General features: G+C 39.6%; 1 protein-coding gene across 1 annotated transcript in view; it reads left to right on the top strand.

Moving 5' to 3' along the window:
* LOC123874227 (bumetanide-sensitive sodium-(potassium)-chloride cotransporter-like) overlaps window positions 1-7,294 on the top strand; it is a 70,956-nt gene extending 63,662 nt beyond the window's left edge. Inside the window, exons 13-20 of the mRNA XM_045919464.1 lie at window positions 314-525; window positions 979-1,220; window positions 1,653-1,864; window positions 2,140-2,318; window positions 2,697-2,854; window positions 3,408-3,544; window positions 3,731-3,864; window positions 6,928-7,294. Of these exons, the coding sequence (XP_045775420.1) occupies window positions 314-525; window positions 979-1,220; window positions 1,653-1,864; window positions 2,140-2,318; window positions 2,697-2,854; window positions 3,408-3,544; window positions 3,731-3,864; window positions 6,928-7,041 (1,388 nt within the window). The 3' untranslated portion in view covers window positions 7,042-7,294. The remainder of the gene's footprint in view (window positions 1-313; window positions 526-978; window positions 1,221-1,652; window positions 1,865-2,139; window positions 2,319-2,696; window positions 2,855-3,407; window positions 3,545-3,730; window positions 3,865-6,927) is intronic.
* Window positions 7,295-24,194: the final 16,900 nt, after the last annotated feature.

Genomic DNA, 24,194 nt, shown 5'->3' with positions numbered 1-24,194 from the left:
AGGTACGTACATCCCATTTTACGTTCATAATAAAAAGTTTTATGAGATACAGACACCATAGGTATGCAAATTGACTTACCCAGAAAACATAAATGGCTTTGTAAGTACGTACCTATTACATCTCATTGGTGCAGTGGTAATTATCGCTGTGGTCTTATAAGTGGAAGACCCAGGGTTCCATTTCTGGCAGGGACAATTTAAGTTCACTTCCATCTTAGTCTATATCATCACTTATCATAAGGTGAGATCGCATTTTAGGACTAACTTATATCAGCATGTAAAAAAGCTTATGCTCATATTTTTTTTACTTTAGATGTTAACTGGGGAAGCAGTACGCAAGCCCAAATATACAAGACGGCGCTGTCCAGCGCTCACAACTTGGCAAGGACCGGCGAACATGTGAAGAACTACTGGCCTCAACTGCTGGTGCTGGCGGGGAAACCTCAAGACAGGCCAGCGCTTGTGGACCTGGGGAGTCTCATCACCAAGTCCGGATCACTGATGATTGTGGGAGATATATCACAAGTCAGTATCTACCCATAAACTGTAAACATTTAGGAATAAAATAATTTGTGAAAGCTATAGATTATTGTAATGTACGCCATATTAAGAACTCTAGTATAAGACAAGTTTGATGAATAAAATATGTATAGATATGCTAAATAAGAGCACTAGTTATAATTCCTTGACGTGTATGCATCAGGAATATAGTTAATGCGTTAGATAAGAGAAAATTATGAAAATTCATGAAAAATATTTTCTCTCCCTTTCTTTTTCTCCTGGCTGAGACTTTCTGCGTTTTTGTGAAGGGTCCAGAGAGGATACTATATGAGGTTTGTGTATTGAGTCGTAGTAAATCTGAGAAATAACCAGAAAGTTATGGGTCATGAGTCATGACAACCTTACTCGAAATGCATCTACTAATTATACCTAGTTGGAACGAGCATTTGTGTAAAGACAATACTTATTTTATTTCAGCAAAAACTGACATACAAGGAGCGCGCACATAGAAGACGTTTGGGAGATGACTGGTTGCGCGAACGTAAAGTGCGTGCATTCTGTACGGGCGTGAACGGGTTTAGCTTCGAGAACGGCGCTCGAGCGCTGATGCAGGCCACGGGCGTGGGCAGACTGGCGCCCAACGTGTTGCTCATGGGCTACAAGGCCGACTGGGCGACCGCGCCGTCCGCTGATCTGGAGTCCTACTTCAATGTGCTGCAGTAAGCAAACCTAATTATATTGGACAGAATGCGTGCATTCTGTGTGTTAACGGGTTTAGCTTCGGAACGGCACTTGACCTCTGATGTAGATTATGAGTGTGTTGCTGATGGGCTTAATAATGCTGACTGGGTGACTAGACCTATGAGTCATACTTCAATGTGTTGAAAAAGCATTAGCACGTAGGCCAGCAATTATAAGAAGCAAGCTTAAACTGCTGTTACGTATTCCATCTGCAGGCATAAATCTAGTGGAATTCCGCAAGTGGAAACTATCTCCAGCGTTTTGGCCACGTAGATATAGGTAGACGTAGGTATAGAACCTTAAGGTTTCTCCACGACAAATTATGCGGTTGGAATTAGAGGAATGGGAAAACGCTTGCGGTATTCAGCTATATTTGTCAGAGTCACTGAACGTGGCTTCAACCATTTCAGCACGGCGTTCGAAACTCGTCTAGCAGTGGCCATCGTCCGCGTGGCAGGCGGGCTGGACTTCGCCGCGGTGTGCGAGGAGGCGGGCAGCAGCGGCCTCACCGCCACGTCCAGCTGCGGCGACCTGCGCGTGCGCGCTCCCATCATGCACGCCGACTCCGACCTCGACATCCGCACAGCCGCTGACTCGCAACCCTCCAGTGGGAACAACCTCAGTGAGTTTCACTTCTTCTTGAACAACCGATGAATTTTTTGCTAGTTCTTCTTGGTAGGAAAAGCATTCTTATACAGATGGTAGGTTGACGATTCAAAAGTACGCGACAGGTCACGAGATGGCAATCGGTGTGGGGACGCCCCGCACACTAGCAGACCGGATGATGTGTGTATGTGCGGGGCGTTTCGCCGCCCCTTTCCAAGATTGCCATCTCGACTTGTCGCGAACTACACTTGTAAAAGTTTATTTAAATAAATAGTTTAATTATTGTTTCAGATCTTTTGACTCTCACATCGTCGAGATCATTTACGATATCGGAGAAAAGTGATACAAAAGATAGGAAAAAAAATAAAAAAGGAATAGACATGCACCGACAAGTGGTGTACAAGTCAGCCTCCGGGATAGAAGTCTCTATGGAGCAACTATCTAATATGACGATATTTAAGAGGAAACAGGTAGGTCAAAAGTGGAAATTATTTTTGGTTGGATGGTAATTTTGTATACGCCACGAGTTTGCAGCGTCTAATAGCTCAGCTATTGGTTTTTTGAACTACCTGCACGAACTACACGGCCTGCCCATTGGCACTTCAGCTTCGCACCGGGCTGAGGAGTGAGGACTTAGAGCTATGAAAGCTCAGACTTACTCAGCGAGTAATAGAGAGAGAGAGAGAGAGAGAGCTATGCTTGGAGTTTCTCCACGTGATCAAATAAGCAATGAGGAGATCCATAAGAGAACGTAGAATCGACGTAGTCCAATCCGTTGGAGGTATCATCAGTAATATTTCCTTTGTTTTTCTTAGTTGAAAAGTTGAAAGATTCTGTATTGTGCTCAGGAAGCCGGCACGCTGGACGTGTGGTGGCTGTACGACGACGGCGGGCTGACGATCCTGCTGCCCTACATCATCTCGCAGCGCTCGGCGTGGGCGCGCTGCAAGCTGCGCATCTTCGCGCTCGCCAACCGACACCACGAGCTGGAGTTGGAGGAAAGGAAGTAAGCAAGCTCTATTTATCGTCCTGTATCGCTTTTGTGGGGCATGTAACCTATAAGAAGTGCGCATACGAGTTTCGACTACTCGAATCTTCGTAAGTAGGTATAGCTTTGCCGTCACTAGTAAGTTGGAGTTGGAGGAAAGTAACTTGGAAAATAAAAAATATTTTGGCCATCATAGATCGTTTTTGAAAACTGATTTAACCTCTATCAATTGAGCGCTCACAGAATTTGCTCGGTTTATCATCAATTATGGGTGATTTTTTCCTCGTTCTGGATGCGCTCCAGCTCTCCTTGGATACTCAGTGGTAAGCACCAAGTAGGACAACTTCCGCCTGCAGCTAGATTTACAACCTTAAGATTGTGGTGGGAAATCCCAGCAATATATAGTGCTAATGATAATAATGATTATATGAATAATCATAACCCTTCCTTTCAGCTTTGCCGTAGTCGGGTAAAAATAGGTTGAAAAGTTAATAGAGAATTTATTATTTACTTGTTATCATGTGACGGTCTGGTCATATTTTACTAATGTGTACCTACTAATTTGTTACAGCATGGCCAATTTACTGGCCAAGTTCAGGATAGACTACTCCTCGTTGACGATGGTTCAGGACATCATGGAACCGCCTCAGCCAGAAACTAAGAGAATGTTTGACGACCTCATCAAGAAGTTTACTGATGAAACGGGAGGTAAGAGCTACGAAAACAAAATTGTGTGAAGTTGATGTAAGATGTTAAATTGTGTCTTAATATACCTATACCTTTATACAGCATATAAACTGACAAGAGAGACATTTAGACCTGACAATAAAACCAATTTATGAAATTAAGAATTTCTGTCTAGATCTTCTAAAAGCGTTTTAATCTTGTTGACAGAGTCTAAGATCAGTCAGACGGAGCTCACAACGCTGGCGGAGAAGACGAACCGGCAGCTGCGCCTGCGCGAGCTGCTGCTGGCCAACTCCTCGCAGGCGCGTCTCGTCGTCATGTCGCTGCCCATGCCCAGAAAAGTTCGTACTCCGTGCCATATCACCAGCTCTTTGAGTAATAAAATCCAAGCCTTTTTATAGTCAAAGTGAAGTCAAAGTCATTTATTTAAATTGGGTTAAGTAGGTAGGTACCTATATTGTACACTTTTTGATTATTATCAAACAATTGATGTAGAGGTGATAATGAATTACTTTAACTTAAAAACGAAAGCTATACTTAGTACCTAACTTATGTTCAAAAAACTCCTGAAACATACGGGACTAACAACCTTAAAAAAAAAACAGAAATCTAGTTATTGGGAGCCCTGGGAGACGGTACATATCGCACACCCAGAACAACACTGTATTATGTCGAAAAATCTCAAAATCGACTTGTAAATATAAATGAATAGCCGAAAATTTGCCGCGTATACCACGAAGACAGGCGTATTTATATTTACAAAAATGTCCAACAGATGGCACGCTAACTCTCTATTGGTGAAGACGCGCAGCCAGAGTCTTACCGCGAACACAAAACTATTTCGAGTTGCAACTTGTCCGCCTAGGGAACAGCACGCAGATCCTTTACGCAACAGTGAATTATTTTGTGATAATACGGTGTTGTTTAATGTGTTATAAAAAATACTCCGAATCATTTAGTTTTAATTCAGTGTTGGTGACTGTGCTTATACAACGTGTTTGATACTATTTCGAAATAGTACTCTGTTGTTGACGAAGGTATGTTAGATTTTTTGTATTATTTCAAAATGGTTCTGTATTGTTCGTAAAAGGTGAAAATCAGTTAAATAATGCACTATTGATGGTAGATATAAATTATGCCCTAATTTTGTTAAAAAATCATTATAAATATTTTTTTATACTTATAATTGTTACTTACATTGTAAATTAAAAGAAATATATTTACAATTTGTGTTGTTCTTTATTTACAAAAAGATTAATAATTTTGTTTGAGATAATGCACTATTGTTGAATTAATTAAATTTGTTATTGTTATTTGGCAAATGATGAGAGGTCGTGGTCTCCTGTTACTTAAAATGGCAATGGAAGCAACTACAGAAGAAACCGGACCTGTTCAACAAAGCAGCGTGGAAAAGGATGTCGAAAATACAACCGTTGCCGCATCAACCGATGAGACGTCAGCGAAGGCAGCATCAGCCGATAAAGCATCAGATAGGGAGGTACCCGTTTCTATTTTATGTGATCATAGCGATGAAGAAGATTTTATATATGATTCGGACACGGATCCTACTTTTGTAGTACCTGTTAAAGAAATATCTCGGCCTCTTGTAATCCCTAGGAGATCCCTCTTCTTCTTCCTCGAGCTCCTCGTCAGACTCAAGCTCATCATCGTCAAGCTCCAGCAGCTCAAGTAGTTCATCTGATAATGAATCCAATAGACCGGGTCCATCTACAGCAAATATTCAAGGGAATTCCAATGCTACTCCGACAAACGCACCCTCAACTTTTTCTGCCAGTGACACTGCTCCATCAGTGAGCTACCCCAAGATAAGTAGAAAGAGAATACGAAACCCTGCTGGCTGGAAGTCCAAGATTGCTAAGGCATTACGGAATACAGGAAAAGAGTATGTTTCTTTAACAAATCCTGCAAAACTGATCGCTGGGCGTCAAATCCGTCCACCTTGTGGCGACAAATGCAGGTTGAATTGTAAAACTAAAATAGACGAGATGGTAAGACATGACATTTTCAAACAGTTTTGGCAGCTGGGTGAATTGGAGAGGCAAAGAGAATTCATAGTAAGGCATACACAAGAAATCAAACCGAAATATAGGTACATCACTTCTCAAAAATTGAGGGCTTTGAATTCGTCTTACTATCTTGAAAAAGATAACACAGGATTAGGGTATGTAAAGAGTTTTTTAGGGCTACGCTGAGCATTTGTGACAGGTATATTAAGACGGCCCTTTCAAAGAAAACAGATGGTGGTTTTATGGAATCTGATGCACGTGGGAAGCATGGTAATCACCGCAAAATAGACTCTGAAATAAAAAATAGTGTGACTGATTTCATAAATTTTGTTTTGTTCATAAAATTTTAAACAGTTTTTGTTTTATGTAACTGTTGTTTATTTATTTTTAATTTATAACAGTTTGTGTTACTTATAATTGTTTTGTATCCAACCAACTTTGCCATTAATATTTCTTATTTTTTGATTAACAGAAGATTATTGAAGATTTTTTTTTTGGTTTTTTTTTTTGTGATTTACATGTTATAAGGGTCCAAAACGAGTACTAGTTTATGTTCAAAATATAAGTACCTACTGATTTTAGTAAAATGTTGTCTTTTATTTCATTATTAATTGGTATATTCCTAAAAACAAAACAAATGGTACGTTATTGTTTATTGAATTTGATTAAATAAACAGTAGAATAATAGTGCATTATTTCAGAATCAATCAGTAAAAAGGACGTAACTCAAAATAATTATGTTTTATTTCGCTCAGTCATTCCACAACAGTGAATTAAGTCAAAAAATGCATTATTTTGCATTATTAATGAGTTTACAATCAACTGAACTTGATAATGCTGATACGCATTGGATTCCTTACATGCAATGTGCAGGACATTCGCAATAACTGTCACATAACATGAGATAACGGTTTTTCGTCGATTCTGAAAAATGAGCTATTTAGACTTAGTGCAGTGTTGTTCTGGGTGTGCGATATTTTCCAATGATGTATTTTTTGTATCTAAATACAGTCATGTCAAGTAAGGATGCCAACCCTTATAACTGCTGAAGTATGGCTGAAGCTGTATTTTCTTCTTGTCCAGTTTATGTTTTGCTTATTGTATAAGTGCGGCCATGCAGGAATAGCTTGAAGCAATTGATCGTTGAAGAAGAACAAGTACTGCTCGACCAGATGTTGTCAAATGATAGAATTCATCTGCAGTCGACTACACTACTAGTTTCAAACATACATCGATGGTTTCAACTGTGTTGCACTAACCTGTATACTTTAATTAATACTTGTCTGTTGCTATTACAGGCACAATATAGAATACGTTCTTCGACGAAGAATCTTTTGACAGTTCATTGGCTAAAATATATTTTGGTATTCGTTACAGGGTTCGGTGTCAGCGCCGCTGTACATGTCGTGGCTGGAGATGATGAGCCGAGACCTTCCGCCCATGCTGTTCGTGCGCGGCAACCACACCTCTGTACTTACCTTCTACTCCTAGATAAACTGCTTAGATTCATTCTAACTGTTACTTTATGATCTGACACAATCTGTATGGTGTTAAAAAACTAAATATCTGATCAAACTTCGTGAAGATGAAAAATTCCAGCATAATATGTACCTATCCTTGCCAATCAAATGTAAAGCTAAAAAGTTAAGATTTTCCTTGGTCTTCAAAGAGATGTATCGATAACCGAAAGAGATAATATAACTCACCTAGGTAGGTACCTACTCCGTTATAATATCGACAAAAGCTCTTGATAGGTAAGTTGGTAATTTTGTTTTACCTACTTATTTAAATATGATTATTATGAACAAAAAAAAATTGGTTGTCTGTAAAGTCGGTTTACTGACGATAGTTGAACGTGACAACAAAGGCCGATTGTGCTTCTTTGTCGCTTGTTCCGCGCTCTCGCTTGCACTTCAAGCCTTACATGGAACGCCTCAGAGCGAGGTAACGCCGCATGAGTCATGTTTTTTCGTGCGTGCAGCGGGCTCTATCGAATTACCTATAAGACGTTGTCACGTCAAAAATAGATTAATTAAGTTAATTTTAATTAGTATAAAGTACAATTTATAATAATTTATTCGTAGGTACTTATATATTATAGTGTATGTTACCATGTCGATAGGTATTTAATTTTAATTAGGTAAGTATATGGCCAAGTAGGTATCTCATAAGTCCTGTAATAATATAAAAGTAGGCTTTAATATTTACATGACAGTCATGTTTTCTAAGGTAATCAGCGATATTTAATAGACTAAAATAATAATCTACGTCCATGTTAATATCTAAGTACCTAGGACGTAATTTGTTAAAAATATTATATAAGTAGGTATAAATTTTATATTATACCTACGCAGTAGGCACGAACCAACAGACTTGATTCAAAGAAATTATTTTTAATTGTGATTCGTTTACTCACAAATAGTATCAAACGTTTTTCGACGTAAATGCCTTGCAACTAGATACTTACTTACAAATGGAGCATTTTTTAATATTAATGTTAGAAGTTATATGCTTGTTATTTTACAAAACAATAAATTATTTTAGGTGTAAGTATGTACATGAAATCAGTATCAACTCAAGTATGACTTGAAATTTCTCATATACCAAAGCATATTTAATCTATTTAGTTTATAGATAGATACAAGTGACGAATAAATAGTTTTAAGTGATGTGTGATTTTATCCAATATCCTATAAACCTGTAAAAAATATTTACTTACATCGTAGGTACTTAACTTCAATTATTTTGAACTTCCAAAAATTTACTTAATTCTATAGGTAGGTACTTATTTATTTTTAAATACTATTAGCTATTAGTATAAATCATAGACGTAGAATTCGTCTTACTGAGGTAGGTAGGTAAGTCAAGTAGCTACCTAACTACTTACCATATACATATATAATACCTACTAATATCATTGTACTTCTGAGCTGTACTTACACAGATAACTAGGTACTCATTTAAGTTGTAACGTGATTTCTAAAGTAGGTGCCTATTACCTTCACGATAGAAAGATATATTTTGCTATTAACAGATTGTGGTATTTTTATTACCTAAAGTTGTTATCGTCAAAGACGCTGCGCCCTAGCTCCACCCCATTCTAGTATATAGGTATAAAGCGGAATTTACATTACGAAATTAGTGGCACGAAATAGTTTGACAGTGTAAACGTCTAATTTCGTAACGCATGCATTAGGAAATTAGACGTTTACATGTGCGATTTCACGCATGCATTACGAAATGACACGTTTACAAGTGCGATTTCATAGTGAAATTAATGTCGTGAAACCAGACATGGATTTCGTGAAACTAATCTGGTGCCACTAATTTCGTAATGTAAATTCCGCTTAAAGGTATAAGCTTCGAACCATAAATGCGCTTATATGATTTTTGGATTTCCAAAAAATATGAAGAAATAAAACGAATCATCTCAATATATTACAAGAATTCTTTATTTCACACGTATTTCACAAGGGGTTTTAATTTAAATTTTAAACAAAAAATTATAGAATATTTACAGATACAAGAACCAACAGCCGTTTCGGATTAACAATTTCCTTAAACGATATATTAGGTATTAGAGTTGAAAAATATTCAGCAGAATTAAGCGTGAAATAAACTATGGGACGTATTATCCGCAAGCCGCGTCTGATACGAATAGGTGTGCAGTCGTTTGGGACGCGCATTGCGAGATATCTCTCGCGCAAGGTTACATCCGCAACTAACGTCCGATAGTTTGCACAGTTCAGTGTACTATGTACTTACTATCCATATACCTATAAGTCACGGCTGCCAGCCACGTCGTCCGATAATTTGTTTCCGCCTTTACAAAATTAATTTGTCATAACAGAAGCGCGGGTGATATAAAATTACATTGGATATAACTAGTGCGTTATTTTATGTACAAGTATCTATATCATTTTGGAAATTAATGTTAATTTTTTAATAATGATGATTTTCTAAATGTATCAAATTCACACATTTTCTAAATAATTTTTAACTATGGCTACTTATCGGAGCGGGAGGTGAAAACGAGAACTATTTAATGAAATTCGCAAGCCTAAAGAGGGTTTACACTCTTGTGGCTCTGTCAGTACTCAGTAGGTATAATCATTTCAAAATTAATTTCTAATAAGAAAATTCACTATAGGTACACTACGGTGACACTGAATCACCCCACGCTAACTGCAGTGTAAGTTACCTGCGTATGGACCTAGATCGAAGACCGACTTGGAGGAAAAACATCCAAATCAAATATGTTGTTACTCTCTAGAAACTCAAAGCCGTCAATTGACAACAATCTCCTCATACACGAACTTTAGTGGTTTTAGAGCTGTGACTAATTAAATCGCCTGAAGCAGTACCATCGAGTACTGTTACTTGTTTTGGAAAACCAAGCACTTCTTATGGATAAAAAAATATCTTGACACATTCTCAAATGTGTGAGAAATATTAGTAGTAGATGGCGAATACGAGCGCCACATGACAAGCGCGCTGTTCTGAGACAGAGCAGGATAGAGCCACAGAACAGGATAGGTAGAGCGACTCGACGGGATGCGACTACTTAATCGCGGATTTGTCCAAACCATAATTTATTGATTCATTTTTTATTAAAACTAGGGTGAAATAGTCGAAACGGATAGTACTGCTTAAGGCGATTCACTTAGCTGCGGTTAAAATTTCATCGTGTACATGCTCTTGAAACCATTTGAACTTACAGATTTCAACTCTGGGGGTCTTTGTGTGACTTTCAATATAAAAATAATGCAATGACTCAATATTAAAACATGGTTTATAAAAAACGGTAAACTTTAATTCAAACATGGACAAACATTCGTTTAGAGTTTGGAATTGAAACTTTAAAGATTACTAAATTGTTTTCAATAACACTGACATAATTTTCGAGAGTTTCTAAAGGAAAGCCAACCTAACGAGGTAATTCATCTCGTTGCCCTTTGAATGTAAATATTTTTCAATCAAAAGTGTAAACCTTTCTTTGAGATCCATGAGAAATTATGTTATCATAATGTGGTGTCAAGGAAAACTAATTGCAAAAAGTGAAGGGTTATGGAAAACTTTTTTGAAATTTTACAAATTAGAAAACTTTGATATACTGGAACTTATACATTGAAATAAATAATATAAATAAGAGTACAATGCCTTTTTATGGAAATAAATAATGGGCTAAGAACCAGTGCGTGCCAGACGTTTAATAAATTGTTAAAGTTTCAGGATGTCTGGCAGGGGTTGCTGCGATTCCAATTGCCTGGCAATTGCATGACGTGATTTCTAATACTATTCCGAAGAAAATAAAAAATTTGACGCATAGTTGCTGATAGTTCCTCTCTATGTTGGGAACAATACGCAGATAAACTTTCAGCTTTTATAAAATAACGAAGTTCTGGCACGCACTGGCTCTCTCTCTCTCTATAACTTACATCTGTCAAAATAAGAAATATTTGAAGAAAATGAAGGTGAAGCAAATAGAGGCGACGAGATTCGGAAGAGTATTAAGCAGGCTATACACCATCAAGTATATCGTAGAAATTGCACAAAGCTTTAAGGCTTTTTTTAGAAATCTGATCGTTTGAAAACACTGACTTGCTATCAGTAAGAAACACAATCGTGTGCATAACGCTTATTGTCATTACCTGAAAAAAAGGTTCGAATGGGCATACTTCGTTCAGTTTCCTTAATATTTCGCACAATTGAAATTGCAACTTACGGTAACAAAATAACATCTAAAATTGAGTGTGAATTTGTTAATGCTATTTGTTTCAACCCATTCGGACGTTTTTCGACTAACTTCTTAGCGATTGTTAGTTAATAAACTAATAAGTAAATCAACGTTCGAGGATGTCAGTTTGCATGATAAGCATACATTGGCCGAACTGCAGATTTAATCAAGCCATTGGCTAATGAAAAATTGAATATACTTATTGTTTTTTGGTTAATATTTTATTTTTTTCATTTTTCATGTGCATACGTAATTGGACGATTTGCTTGATGGTGTGTGAGAGTCATTAGAAGGTGCGCGGGGCAATGAGGCGATCGCGATATGTCAGTTGCGTGGTAGGACGGCGGTTTAATATACATCTGTTAGTCCAAGAGCCCAACAAGTAAACTACCTGCCTTTTCAACGGGGATGTGCAGCTATGCAATGCCATTTCATTTTCATAGCTCGTCATAAGGAATTACGTCGTGTTTTCACGACTTTTTGCATCCAATTGCTGTAGTGAAATCGTTTTAACGACTCCTTCGATGCTGCATTGCATTTTGACTTTCTGGGTTTGGTATAGTATAGACTAAGGACCGATTTTTCATGCTATAGAAAAAATTAAAATACTTAACCTCTTTATTGCTCAGCCCTTAATAGATAATTGCTGATGCTAAAAGCGTCGTGGATGCTAGGCCACTTAGCTTTCGTTGAAATGAATTTTAATGAGGTTCAATGAAAAACGGAAAACAAACAGATAATTTTTAAAACATCTCTTGCTACTTCTATTTTAAGATTTATTTTAGGGTATCGAATACCGACCGCTGATTGAATCATATAGTGTCATTCACTCTGTCCGTCCATCCGTCTTATATCACAGCATATTTTTTTTGTTGATATAAATGCTTCTCGTATTCTAATTCAGTCACAACTAACCACAAATTCCATAATTTTATCAGACGTCCAATCACATAGATTTTTATGTAAATGTATAAATTATTCATATTCTCTAGACAATGTGAACAGTGACTGAACTGTGATTCTCACACTTGATAATAACTTCAATAGTTACATTAATTTTAAATATTGCAATGGTGTGGCAAGGTTCGCGAGTTTAGTCTGTGGGCTCTTAGAGTAGGTATGATTACGATATGTGATTATTGATCAATACATACATCCCTTGAAAAATAAACTTTCATTTCTGCTTCAACTTCATAAGTTTGATCTATAGCTAATATTTTACTAGATGTTATTTTAAATATCATATTATATACTTTCAATTGCTATGATTATTTACTCACGGAGAATTTTATAATACTTTTATATCTATTTGTTTTGATTATAGAACTAATCGCTTATAACAGTATGCTTCCATGTAATGGGAGAAACACATTTGCAACACCTCTCGTCACAGCACGTCATACCACTCGTAGTAAGTACAGTCCATTTAACGTAAAAAGACCTCGTATTTTAAACCGAATCGTAGTACGATTCGTTTTACGTAAAGACCTTGTACCTATTGCATTAGGCTATAATCGAAATATTATTATTATTATTTGGTGATAGGAATTGAGGGCAATGATAGGAGCGTCTATTCAGGCGTACGTCAACCTTTCGTTTCGCAGGCCGTAATAACAGTCAGTAGTCACGGATATGGACATATACAAATACCATTCTATCCAATATATACAAATACGCTAGATAAGATGTGCCATGCAAAATGAGTTATTTTCAAGCAATTTAATGATTACCATTTTGTTGATAGCAGCAGTGAGCGTCATGTGAGCGTACGCGAAACTAAATTGCTAACTAAATTAGTAACATGACACCTGTCAGCATAACGTCAACACCCTTTTTTTTCTCTCTCGTCTGGCTTTACAAAGATTAGCCAATGTCAAGTTTGTATAGTTATTTGTCACAAGTTAGGGAAACTATACAAGTAGGGACCCCGTCTGTGCCGGCGCTCGCCGACATAAGCACGGCACCCCCTTAGAGCGCTTTCCAGTCAGTTTTAACAAAAAAAAAAACACTCCAAAAAGGCAGAGCACGCCCACCAGCTAACACCAACACAGACGAAGTCCCTCAACACCCTTTGAAACATGTATCAATTTTGATACCCGTTATGCTCTGTGGGGCACTTCAGATCGGCACAAAAAATAGCTGTCAATTTGCATCGCACATTTCTCTTCCAGCGTATTTTTGTATGTCCACACACCGTGTTCTATAGGTACTAATGATTTGATTCAATGAACGCTTGCGATTTGAATCATGGTGTGGCGACGAGTGGGATGGGGCGCTGTGGCTTGTGTCACAAATGTGACCCGGCCATTAGGACGTCCGGGCGTCAATAAAAATTTGGAGAAAATTAACAGTATTCAGTCTATAACCATTCAATATTAATCAATTATACAATGACTCTTGATTGCGCTCTTAACTCCAAAGGGATACCCTGTCCTACTGTCTCTATCGTGTTCCAAGTATATGAACGAGATGGCAGGATGCGGTTCAATACGCAATCTCGAGTCAGACGACCCATCTTACTTAAGTGCATATTACATCTGATATGCCTTTGCACAAGAAGACATTTTTGCACACGGTTTGTACGTTTCGTTTATAATTTTCGAAAACGAAATTCGGCATCGCGTTTTTTCAGTTTCAACCAGTACAATATGAGGATCATTCGTGAAAATAAAATTGTTAAAATGATGCCAATCGAAACTCATGAAAACCATAAAAGTTTTCGAGAATCTGTGACACTCATATAAAGTTAGCAGCTCTTTAATACTTACTAGCGACCCGCTCGTACGGATAGCTTACTACAATTTTCGTATTTTTTTTAAATAAATTCTAGCCCGTAGTGGCTATCATACAAAACGAACGTACGCGTGTACACTCATTTGTATTTTGACGGATACGTACGTCTTATAGGACGGCGACAACAGATCGTATTTTCACGAATCACAAAAACGGATTGAAAAGGAACGAGTGCACAAACGTTCTATGTAGCTTTCTACTGGTGAAAGAATTTTCAAAATCAGTTTAATGGTTCCAGAGATTACTTCTTACGAACAATCTTACAAACTTTACCTCTATAATATTAGTAATAGATCAATGCCTGTGACGTTTCAACTGCGCAAAAAAAAGCTCTCGTGTGCAAAGGCCCTTACATTGTACATGTTAAGTTATAAAAATGTGAAACACACAATAATGAATGAATGAATGAATCGAATGTTCGAGACAAAAATGGCATTATCCTACCAGCACCTCAACATATTAATTTGTATCAAACCTTCGACTACAGTATAAAACAAGTACAATTTAGTGTTACCAATAGAATAATATGATATAGTTCTTACATTTCACGAGTGCGCGTGGCGTCTGCGAGTGTTTGCTCGCAACTGATTGGTTCGACACGCACGCACACTTACGCAATGTCCATATATACGACATAATCAAAAGTAATTCAATTCAATTCAATTATCTTTATTACGAATTCGGGTTAGTTTACGACATGCAATAATACAATAACACAGTCATGAATACAATCTTGTCATTAAAATAATAATATTATAAAATAAAGTTCACGCGCGCTCGTGAATTGTAAAAAGTATAATAAAAGTATAAACATCTACATAAATTAAGACAGAAAGTCTTCACACAGCCATACTTTCTTATATATAAATAAATATCATAGAGGGTACCTAAATAGTAAAGTAAATAATAATTAAGGGTTACAGTTTTGTTTTTGGTTACCAATTCGTAGTGTGAAAATAAATAATGGGCCTAAAACCAACTTATTAACATTTCAATTCTGATACCTGAGCTTAATCTTTTTCTTTAATAGAATAGACTAAGCATAATATGAACCAATGAATGCATCTAGCATTTGACGAGTCAAAAGCACTTTTAAAAGTTTATTTGTATACAAATGCTTATATTCTATTAATGGGGTGTGGCATTGACTGATGCCACAGTTCACTTGCCCTATTTTTCGACGATTTTACGTCACCATAGTCTAATATTTGACATATTATCGATACAGAATCAAACTGAGAGTTCCCTCACTTAGTTCACTCTGCTGACGCTTAAACTCGTCTTATGGTCCTTAAGGACGCCTTTGCAAAATGAATAGGTATCAAAATTGCACTACTACATAAGTACACTGCCCACACGCACACAGCTGCGTCAAAATGAGTGAATCGACTTGATTTTGATACTTTTATATTTTTATTTTATTTTATATTTGGTCATCTATTTTTTTTTAACAGTTTTTTTTTTTTAAATATGTATCTTGACAATAATACAGTAAGTAGAACAGTGCCTACAGACTAAGGGTCTGATGATGAAATATTTCACCATGACTTCTTGGCAATGAACAACATTTCCATGCTTATGAAATTATGAGCTCCTACTATGACTAAAATAATCTGAGAAGGATAGCATTACATTACCTCCCGACTTGATGAAATTGCATACTTTGGAACCTACTACTGGAACTCAGAGACGAATAGAGCTAGGTGTTTCGAGTTTGGGCTCATTTTCTTAGTCATGATGAGATCTTACCTCCGGATTTGTGGAGTGACCTGATGGTATACCTCGGAAGTCACTATTGGAACTCGGAGACGAATAGAGCTAGGTGTTTCGAGTTTGGGCTCATTTTCTTAGTCATGATGAGATCTTACCTCCGGATTTGTGGAGTGACCTGATGGTATACCTCGGAAGTCACTATTGGAACTCGGAGACGAATAGAGCTAGGTGTTTCGAGTTTGGGCTCATTTTCTTAGTCATGATGAGATCTTACCTCCGGATTTGTGGAGTGACCTGATGGTATACCTCGAAAGTCACTATTGGAACTCGGAGACGAATAGAGCTAGGTGTTTCGAGTTTGGGCTCATTTTCTTAGTCATGATGAGATCTTACCTCCGGATTTGTGGAGTGACCTGATGGTATACCTCGGAAGTCACTATTGGAACTCGGAGACGAATAGAGCTAGGTGTTTCGAGTTTGGGCTCATTTTCTTAGTCATGATGAGATCTTACCTCCGGATTTGTGGAGTGACCTGATGGTATATTTTGGAAGTCACTATTGGAACTCGGAGACGAATAGAGCTAGGTGTTTCGAGTTTGGACTCATTTTCTTAGTCATGATGAGATCCTACCTCCGGATTTGTGGAGTGACCTGATAGTATCCTCGGAAGTCACTATTGGAACTCGGAGACGAATAGAGCTAGGTGTTTCGAGTTTGGGCTCATTTTTTTAGTCATGAAGAGATCTTACCTCCGGATTTGTGGAGTGACCTGATGGTACACCTCGGAAGTCACTATTGGAACTCGGAGACGAATAGAGCTAGGTGTTTCGAGTTTGGGCTCATTTTCTTAGTCATGATGAGATCTTACCTCCGGATTTGTGGAGTGACCTGATGGTATACCTCGGAAGTCACTATTGGAACTCGGAGACGAATAGAGCTAGGTGTTTCGAGTTTGGGCTCATTTTCTTAGTCATGAAGAGATCTTACCTCCGGATTTGTGGAGTGACCTGATGGTATCCTCGGAAATCACTATTGGAACTCGGAGACGAATAGAGCTAGGTGTTTCGAGTTTGGGCTCATTTTCTTAGTCATGATGAGATCTTACCTCCGGATTTGTGGAGTGACCTGATGGTATACCTCGGAAGTCACTATTGGAACTCGGAGACGAATAGAGCTAGGTGTTTCGAGTTTGGGCTCATTTTCTTAGTCATGATGAGATCTTACCTCCGGATTTGTGGAGTGACCTGATGGTATACCTCGAAAGTCACTATTGGAACTCGGAGACGAATAGAGCTAGGTGTTTCGAGTTTGGGCTCATTTTATTAGTCATGATGAGATCTTACCTCCGGATTTGTGGAGTGACCTGATGGTATACCTCGGAAGTCACTATTGGAACTCGGAGACGAATAGAGCTAGGTGTTTCGAGTTTGGGCTCATTTTCTTAGTCATGATGAGATCTTACCTCCGGATTTGTGGAGTGACCTGATGGTATACTTTGGAAGTCACTATTGGAACTCGAAGACGAATAGAGCTAGGTGTTTCGAGTTTGGACTCATTTTCTTAGTCATGATGAGATCTTACCTCCGGATTTGTGGAGTGACCTGATGGTATCATCGGAAGTCACTATTGGAACTCGGAGACGAATAGAGCTAGGTGTTTCGAGTTTGGGCTCATTTTCTTAGTCATGATGAGATCTTACCTCCGGATTTGTGGAGTGACCTGATGGTATACCTCGGAAGTCACTATTGGAACTCGGAGACGAATAGAGCTAGGTGTTTCGAGTTTGGGCTCATTTTCTTAGTCATGATGAGATCTTACCTCCGGATTTGTGGAGTGACCTGATGGTATACCTCGGAAGTCACTATTGGAACTCGGAGACGAATAGAGCTAGGTGTTTCGAGTTTGGGCTCATTTTCTTAGTCATGATGAGATCTTACCTCCGGATTTGTGGAGTGACCTGATGGTATACCTCGGAAGTCACTATTGGAACTCGGAGACGAATAGAGCTAGGTGTTTCGAGTTTGGGCTCATTTTCTTAGTCATGATGAGATCTTACCTCCGGATTTGTGGAGTGACCTGATGGTATACCTCGAAAGTCACTATTGGAACTCGGAGACGAATAGAGCTAGGTGTTTCGAGTTTGGGCTCATTTTCTTAGTCATGATGAGATCTTACCTCCGGATTTGTGGAGTGACCTGATGGTATACCTCGGAAGTCACTATTGGAACTCGGAGACGAATAGAGCTAGGTGTTTCGAGTTTGGGCTCATTTTCTTAGTCATGATGAGATCTTACCTCCGGATTTGTGGAGTGACCTGATGGTATACCTCGGAAGTCACTATTGGAACTCGGAGACGAATAGAGCTAGGTGTTTCGAGTTTGGGCTCATTTTATTAGTCATGATGAGATCTTACCTCCGGATTTGTGGAGTGACCTGATGGTATACCTCGGAAGTCACTATTGGAACTCGGAGACGAATAGAGCTAGGTGTTTCGAGTTTGGGCTCATTTTCTTAGTCATGATGAGATCTTACCTCCGGATTTGTGGAGTGACCTGATGGTATACTTTGGAAGTCACTATTGGAACTCGAAGACGAATAGAGCTAGGTGTTTCGAGTTTGGACTCATTTTCTTAGTCATGATGAGATCTTACCTCCGGATTTGTGGAGTGACCTGATGGTATCATCGGAAGTCACTATTGGAACTCGGAGACGAATAGAGCTAGGTGTTTCGAGTTTGGGCTCATTTTCTTAGTCATGATGAGATCTTACCTCCGGATTTGTGGAGTGACCTGATGGTATACCTCGGAAGTCACTATTGGAACTCGGAGACGAATAGAGCTAGGTGTTTCGAGTTTGGGCTCATTTTCTTAGTCATGATGAGATCTTACCTCCGGATTTGTGGAGTGACCTGATGGTATCATCGGAAGTCACTATTGGAACTCGGAGACGAATAGAGCTAGGTGTTTCGAGTTTGGGCTCATTTTCTTAGTCATGATGAGATCTTACCTCCGGATTTGTGGAGTGACCTGATGGTATACCTCGGAAGTCACTATTGGAACTCGGAGACGAATAGAGCTAGGTGTTTCGAGTTTGGGCTCATTTTCTTAGTCATGATGAGATCTTACCTCCGGATTTGTGGAGTGACCTGATGGTATACCTCGGAAGTCACTATTGGAACTCGGAGACGAATAGAGCTAGGTGTTTCGAGTTTGGGCTCATTTTCTTAGTCATGATGAGATCTTACCTCCGGATTTGTGGAGTGACCTGATGGTATACCTCGGAAGTCACTATTGGAACTCGGAGACGAATAGAGCTAGGTGTTTCGAGTTTGGGCTCATTTTCTTAGTCATGATGAGATCTTACCTCCGGATTTGTGGAGTGACCTGATGGTATACCTCGAAAGTCACTATTGGAACTCGGAGACGAATAGAGCTAGGTGTTTCGAGTTTGGGCTCATTTTATTAGTCATGATGAGATCTTACCTCCGGATTTGTGGAGTGACCTGATGGTATACCTCGGAAGTCACTATTGGAACTCGGAGACGAATAGAGCTAGGTGTTTCGAGTTTGGGCTCATTTTCTTAGTCATGATGAGATCTTACCTCCGGATTTGTGGAGTGACCTGATGGTATACTTTGGAAGTCACTATTGGAACTCGAAGACGAATAGAGCTAGGTGTTTCGAGTTTGGACTCATTTTCTTAGTCATGATGAGATCTTACCTCCGGATTTGTGGAGTGACCTGATGGTATCATCGGAAGTCACTATTGGAACTCGGAGACGAATAGAGCTAGGTGTTTCGAGTTTGGGCTCATTTTCTTAGTCATGATGAGATCTTACCTCCGGATTTGTGGAGTGACCTGATGGTATACCTCGGAAGTCACTATTGGAACTCGGAGACGAATAGAGCTAGGTGTTTCGAGTTTGGGCTCATTTTCTTAGTCATGATGAGATCTTACCTCCGGATTTGTGGAGTGACCTGATGGTATACCTCGGAAGTCACTATTGGAACTCGGAGACGAATAGAGCTAGGTGTTTCGAGTTTGGGCTCATTTTCTTAGTCATGATGAGATCTTACCTCCGGATTTGTGGAGTGACCTGATGGTATACCTCGAAAGTCACTATTGGAACTCGGAGACGAATAGAGCTAGGTGTTTCGAGTTTGGGCTCATTTTATTAGTCATGATGAGATCTTACCTCCGGATTTGTGGAGTGACCTGATGGTATACCTCGGAAGTCACTATTGGAACTCGGAGACGAATAGAGCTAGGTGTTTCGAGTTTGGGCTCATTTTCTTAGTCATGATGAGATCTTACCTCCGGATTTGTGGAGTGACCTGATGGTATACTTTGGAAGTCACTATTGGAACTCGAAGACGAATAGAGCTAGGTGTTTCGAGTTTGGACTCATTTTCTTAGTCATGATGAGATCTTACCTCCGGATTTGTGGAGTGACCTGATGGTATCATCGGAAGTCACTATTGGAACTTGGAGACGAATAGAGCTAGGTGTTTCGAGTTTGGGCTCATTTTCTTAGTCATGATGAGATCTTACCTCCGGATTTGTGGAGTGACCTGATGGTATACCTCGGAAGTCACTATTGGAACTCGGAGACGAATAGAGCTAGGTGTTTCGAGTTTGGGCTCATTTTCTTAGTCATGATGAGATCTTACCTCCAGATTTGTGGAGTGACCTGATGGTATACCTCGGAAGTCACTATTGGAACTCGGAGACGAATAGAGCTAGGTGTTTCGAGTTTGGGCTCATTTTCTTAGTCATGATGAGATCTTACCTCCGGATTTGTGGAGTGACCTGATGGTATACCTCGGAAGTCACTATTGGAACTCGGAGACGAATAGAGCTAGGTGTTTCGAGTTTGGGCTCATTTTCTTAGTCATGATGAGATCTTACCTCCGGATTTGTGGAGTGACCTGATGGTATACTTTGGAAGTCACTATTGGAACTCGGAGACGAATAGAGCTAGGTGTTTCGAGTTTGGACTCATTTTCTTAGTCATGATGAGATCTTACCTCCGGATTTGTGGAGTGACCTGATGGTATCCTCGGAAGTCACTATTGGAACTCGGAGACGAATAGAGCTAGGTGTTTCGAGTTTGGGCTCATTTTGTTAGTCATGATGAGATCTTACCTCCGGATTTGTGGAGTGACCTGATGGTATACCTCGGAAACCACTATTGGAACTCGGAGACGAATAGAGCTAGGTTTTTCGAGTTTGAGCTCATTTTCTTAGTCATGATGAGATCTTACCTCCGGATTTGTGGAGTGACCTGATGGTATCATCGGAAGTCACTATTGGAACTCGGAGACGAATAGAGCTATGTGTTTCGAGTTTGGGCTCATTTTGTTAGTCATGATGAGATCTTACCTCCGGATTTGTGGAGTGACCTGATGGTATACCTCGGAAACCACTATTGGAACTCGGAGACGAATAGAGCTAGGTTTTTCGAGTTTGAGCTCATTTTCTTAGTCATGATGAGATCTTACCTCCGGATTTGTGGAGTGACCTGATGGTATACCTCGGAAGTCACTATTGGAACTCGGAGACGAATAGAGCTAGGTGTTTCGAGTTTGGGCTCGTTTTGTTAGTTATGACGAGATTATACCTTGAAACTTGTTGGAGTGCTCTGAAGGTATACTTCAAAAGCCACTATTGGACTTTCGAGTCAAGTAGAGTTAGATGTTATGAGTTTGAGCTCGTTTTGTAAGTTCCAATAGTGACTTCCGAGGTATACCATCAGTTCACTCCACAAATCCGGAGGTAAGATCTCATCATCACTAAGAAAATGAGCCCGAACTCGAAACAGCTAGCTTTATTCGTCTCCGAGTTCCAATAGTGACATCCGAGGTATACCATCAGGTCACTTCACGAATCCGGAGGTAACATCTCATCATGACTAAGAAAATGAGCCCAAACTCGAAACACCTAGCTCTATTCGTCTCCGAGTTCCAATAGTGACTTCCGAGGTATACCATCAGGTCACTCCACAAATCCGGAGGTAAGATCTCATCATGACTAAGAAAATGAGCTCAAACTCGAAAAACCTAGCTCTATTCGTCTCCGAGTTCCAATAGTGGCTTCCGAGGTATACTATCAGGTCACTCCACAAATCCGGAGGTAAGATCTCATCATGACTAAGAAAATGAGCCCAAACTCGAAACACCTAGCTCTATTCGTCTCCGAGTTCCAATAATGACTTCCGAGGTATACCATCAGGTCACTCCACAAATCTGGAGGTAAGATCTCATCATGACTAAGAAAATGAGCCCGAACTCGAAACAGCTAGCTCTATTCGTCTCCGAGTTCCAATAGTGACTTCCGAGGTATACCATCAGGTCACTTCACAAATCCGGAGGTAAGATCTCATCATGACTAAGAAAATGAGCCCAAACTCGAAACACCTAGCTCTATTCGTCTCCGAGTTCCAATAGTGACTTCCAAAGTATACCATCAGGTCACTCCACAAATCCGGAGGTAAGATCTCATCATGACTAAGAAAATGAGCCCAAACTCGTAACACCTAGCTCTATTCGTCTCCGAGTTCCAATAGTGACTTCCGAGGTATACCATCAGGTCACTCCACAAATCCGGAGGTAAGATCTCATCATGACTAAGAAATTGAGCCCAAACTCGAAACACCTAGCTCTATTCGTCTCCGAGTTCCAATAGTGGCTTCCGAGGTACACCATCAGGTCACTCCACAAATCCGAAGGTAAGATCTCATCATGACTAAGAAAATGAGCTCAAACTCGAAAAACCTAGCTCTATTCGTCTCCGAGTTCCAATAGTGACTTCCGAGGTATACTATCAGGTCACTCCACAAATCCGGAGGTAAGATCTCATCATGACTAAGAAAATGAGCCCAAACTCGAAACATCTAGCTTTATTCGTCTCCGAGTTCCAATAGTGACTTCCGAGGTATACCATCAGGTCACTCCACAAATATGGAGGTAAGATCTCATCATGACTAAGAAAATGAGCCCGAACTCGAAACAGCTAGCTCTATTCGTCTCCGAGTTCCAATAGTGACTTCCGAGGTATACCATCAGGTCACTTCACAAATCCGGAGGTAACATCTCATCATGACTAAGAAAATGAGCCCAAACTCGAAACACCTAGCTCTATTCGTCTCCGAGTTCCAATAGTGACTTCCGAGGTGTACCATCAGGTCACTCCACAAATCCGGAGGTAATATCTCATCATGACTAACAAAATGAGCCCGAACTCGAAACAGCTAGCTCTATTCGTCTCCAAGTTCCAATAGTGACTTCCGAGGTATACCATCAGGTCACTCCACAAATCCGGAGGTAAGATCTTATCATGACTAAGAAAATGAGCCCAAACTCGAAACACCTAGCTCTATTCGTCTCCGAGTTCCAATAGTGACTTCCGAGGTATACCATCAGGTCATTCCACAAATCCGGAGGTAAGATCTCATCATGACTAAGAAAATGAGCCCAAACTCGAAACACCTAGCTCTATTCGTCTCCGAGTTCCAATAGTGACTTCCGAGGTATACCATCAGGTCACTCCACAAATCCGGAGGTAAGATCTCATCATTACTAAGAAAATGAGCCCAAACTCGAAACACCTAGCTCTATTCGTCTCCGAGTTCCAATAGTGACTTCCGAGGTATACCATCAGGTCACTCCACAAATCCAGAGGTAAGATCTCATCATGACTAAGAAAATGAGCCCAAACTCGAAACACCTAGCTCTATTCGTCTCCGAGTTCCAATAGTGACTTCCGAGGTATACCATCAGGTCACTCCACAAATCCGGAGGTAAGATCTCATCATTACTAAGAAAATGAGCCCAAACTCGAAACACCTAGCTCTATTCGTCTCCGAGTTCCAATAGTGACTTCCGAGGTATACCATCAGGTCACTCCACAAATCCGGAGGTAAGATCTCATCATGACTAAGAAAATGAGCCCAAACTCGAAACACCTAGCTCTATTCGTCTCCGAGTTCCAATAGTGACTTCCGAGGTATACCATCAGGTCACTCCACAAATCCGGAGGTAAGATCTCATCATGACTAAGAAAATGAGCCCAAACTCGAAACACCTAGCTCTATTCGTCTCCGAGTTCCAATAGTGACTTCCGAGGTATACCATCAGGTCACTCCACAAATCCGGAGGTAAGATCTCATCATTACTAAGAAAATGAGCCCAAACTCGAAACACCTAGCTCTATTCGTCTCCGAGTTCCAATAGTGACTTCCGAGGTATACCATCAGGTCACTCCACAAATCCGGAGGTAAGATCTCATCATGTCTAAGAAAATGAGCCCAAACTCGAAACACCTAGCTCTATTCGTCTCCGAGTTCCAATAGTGACTTCCGAGGTATACCATCAGGTCACTCCACAAATCCGGAGGTAAGATC

Source organism: Maniola jurtina, chromosome 18 (assembly GCF_905333055.1).
Source record: "Maniola jurtina chromosome 18, ilManJurt1.1, whole genome shotgun sequence".
Classification (NCBI taxonomy): domain Eukaryota; kingdom Metazoa; phylum Arthropoda; class Insecta; order Lepidoptera; family Nymphalidae; genus Maniola; species Maniola jurtina.
This window is presented reverse-complemented; position numbering and strand designations above follow the sequence as displayed.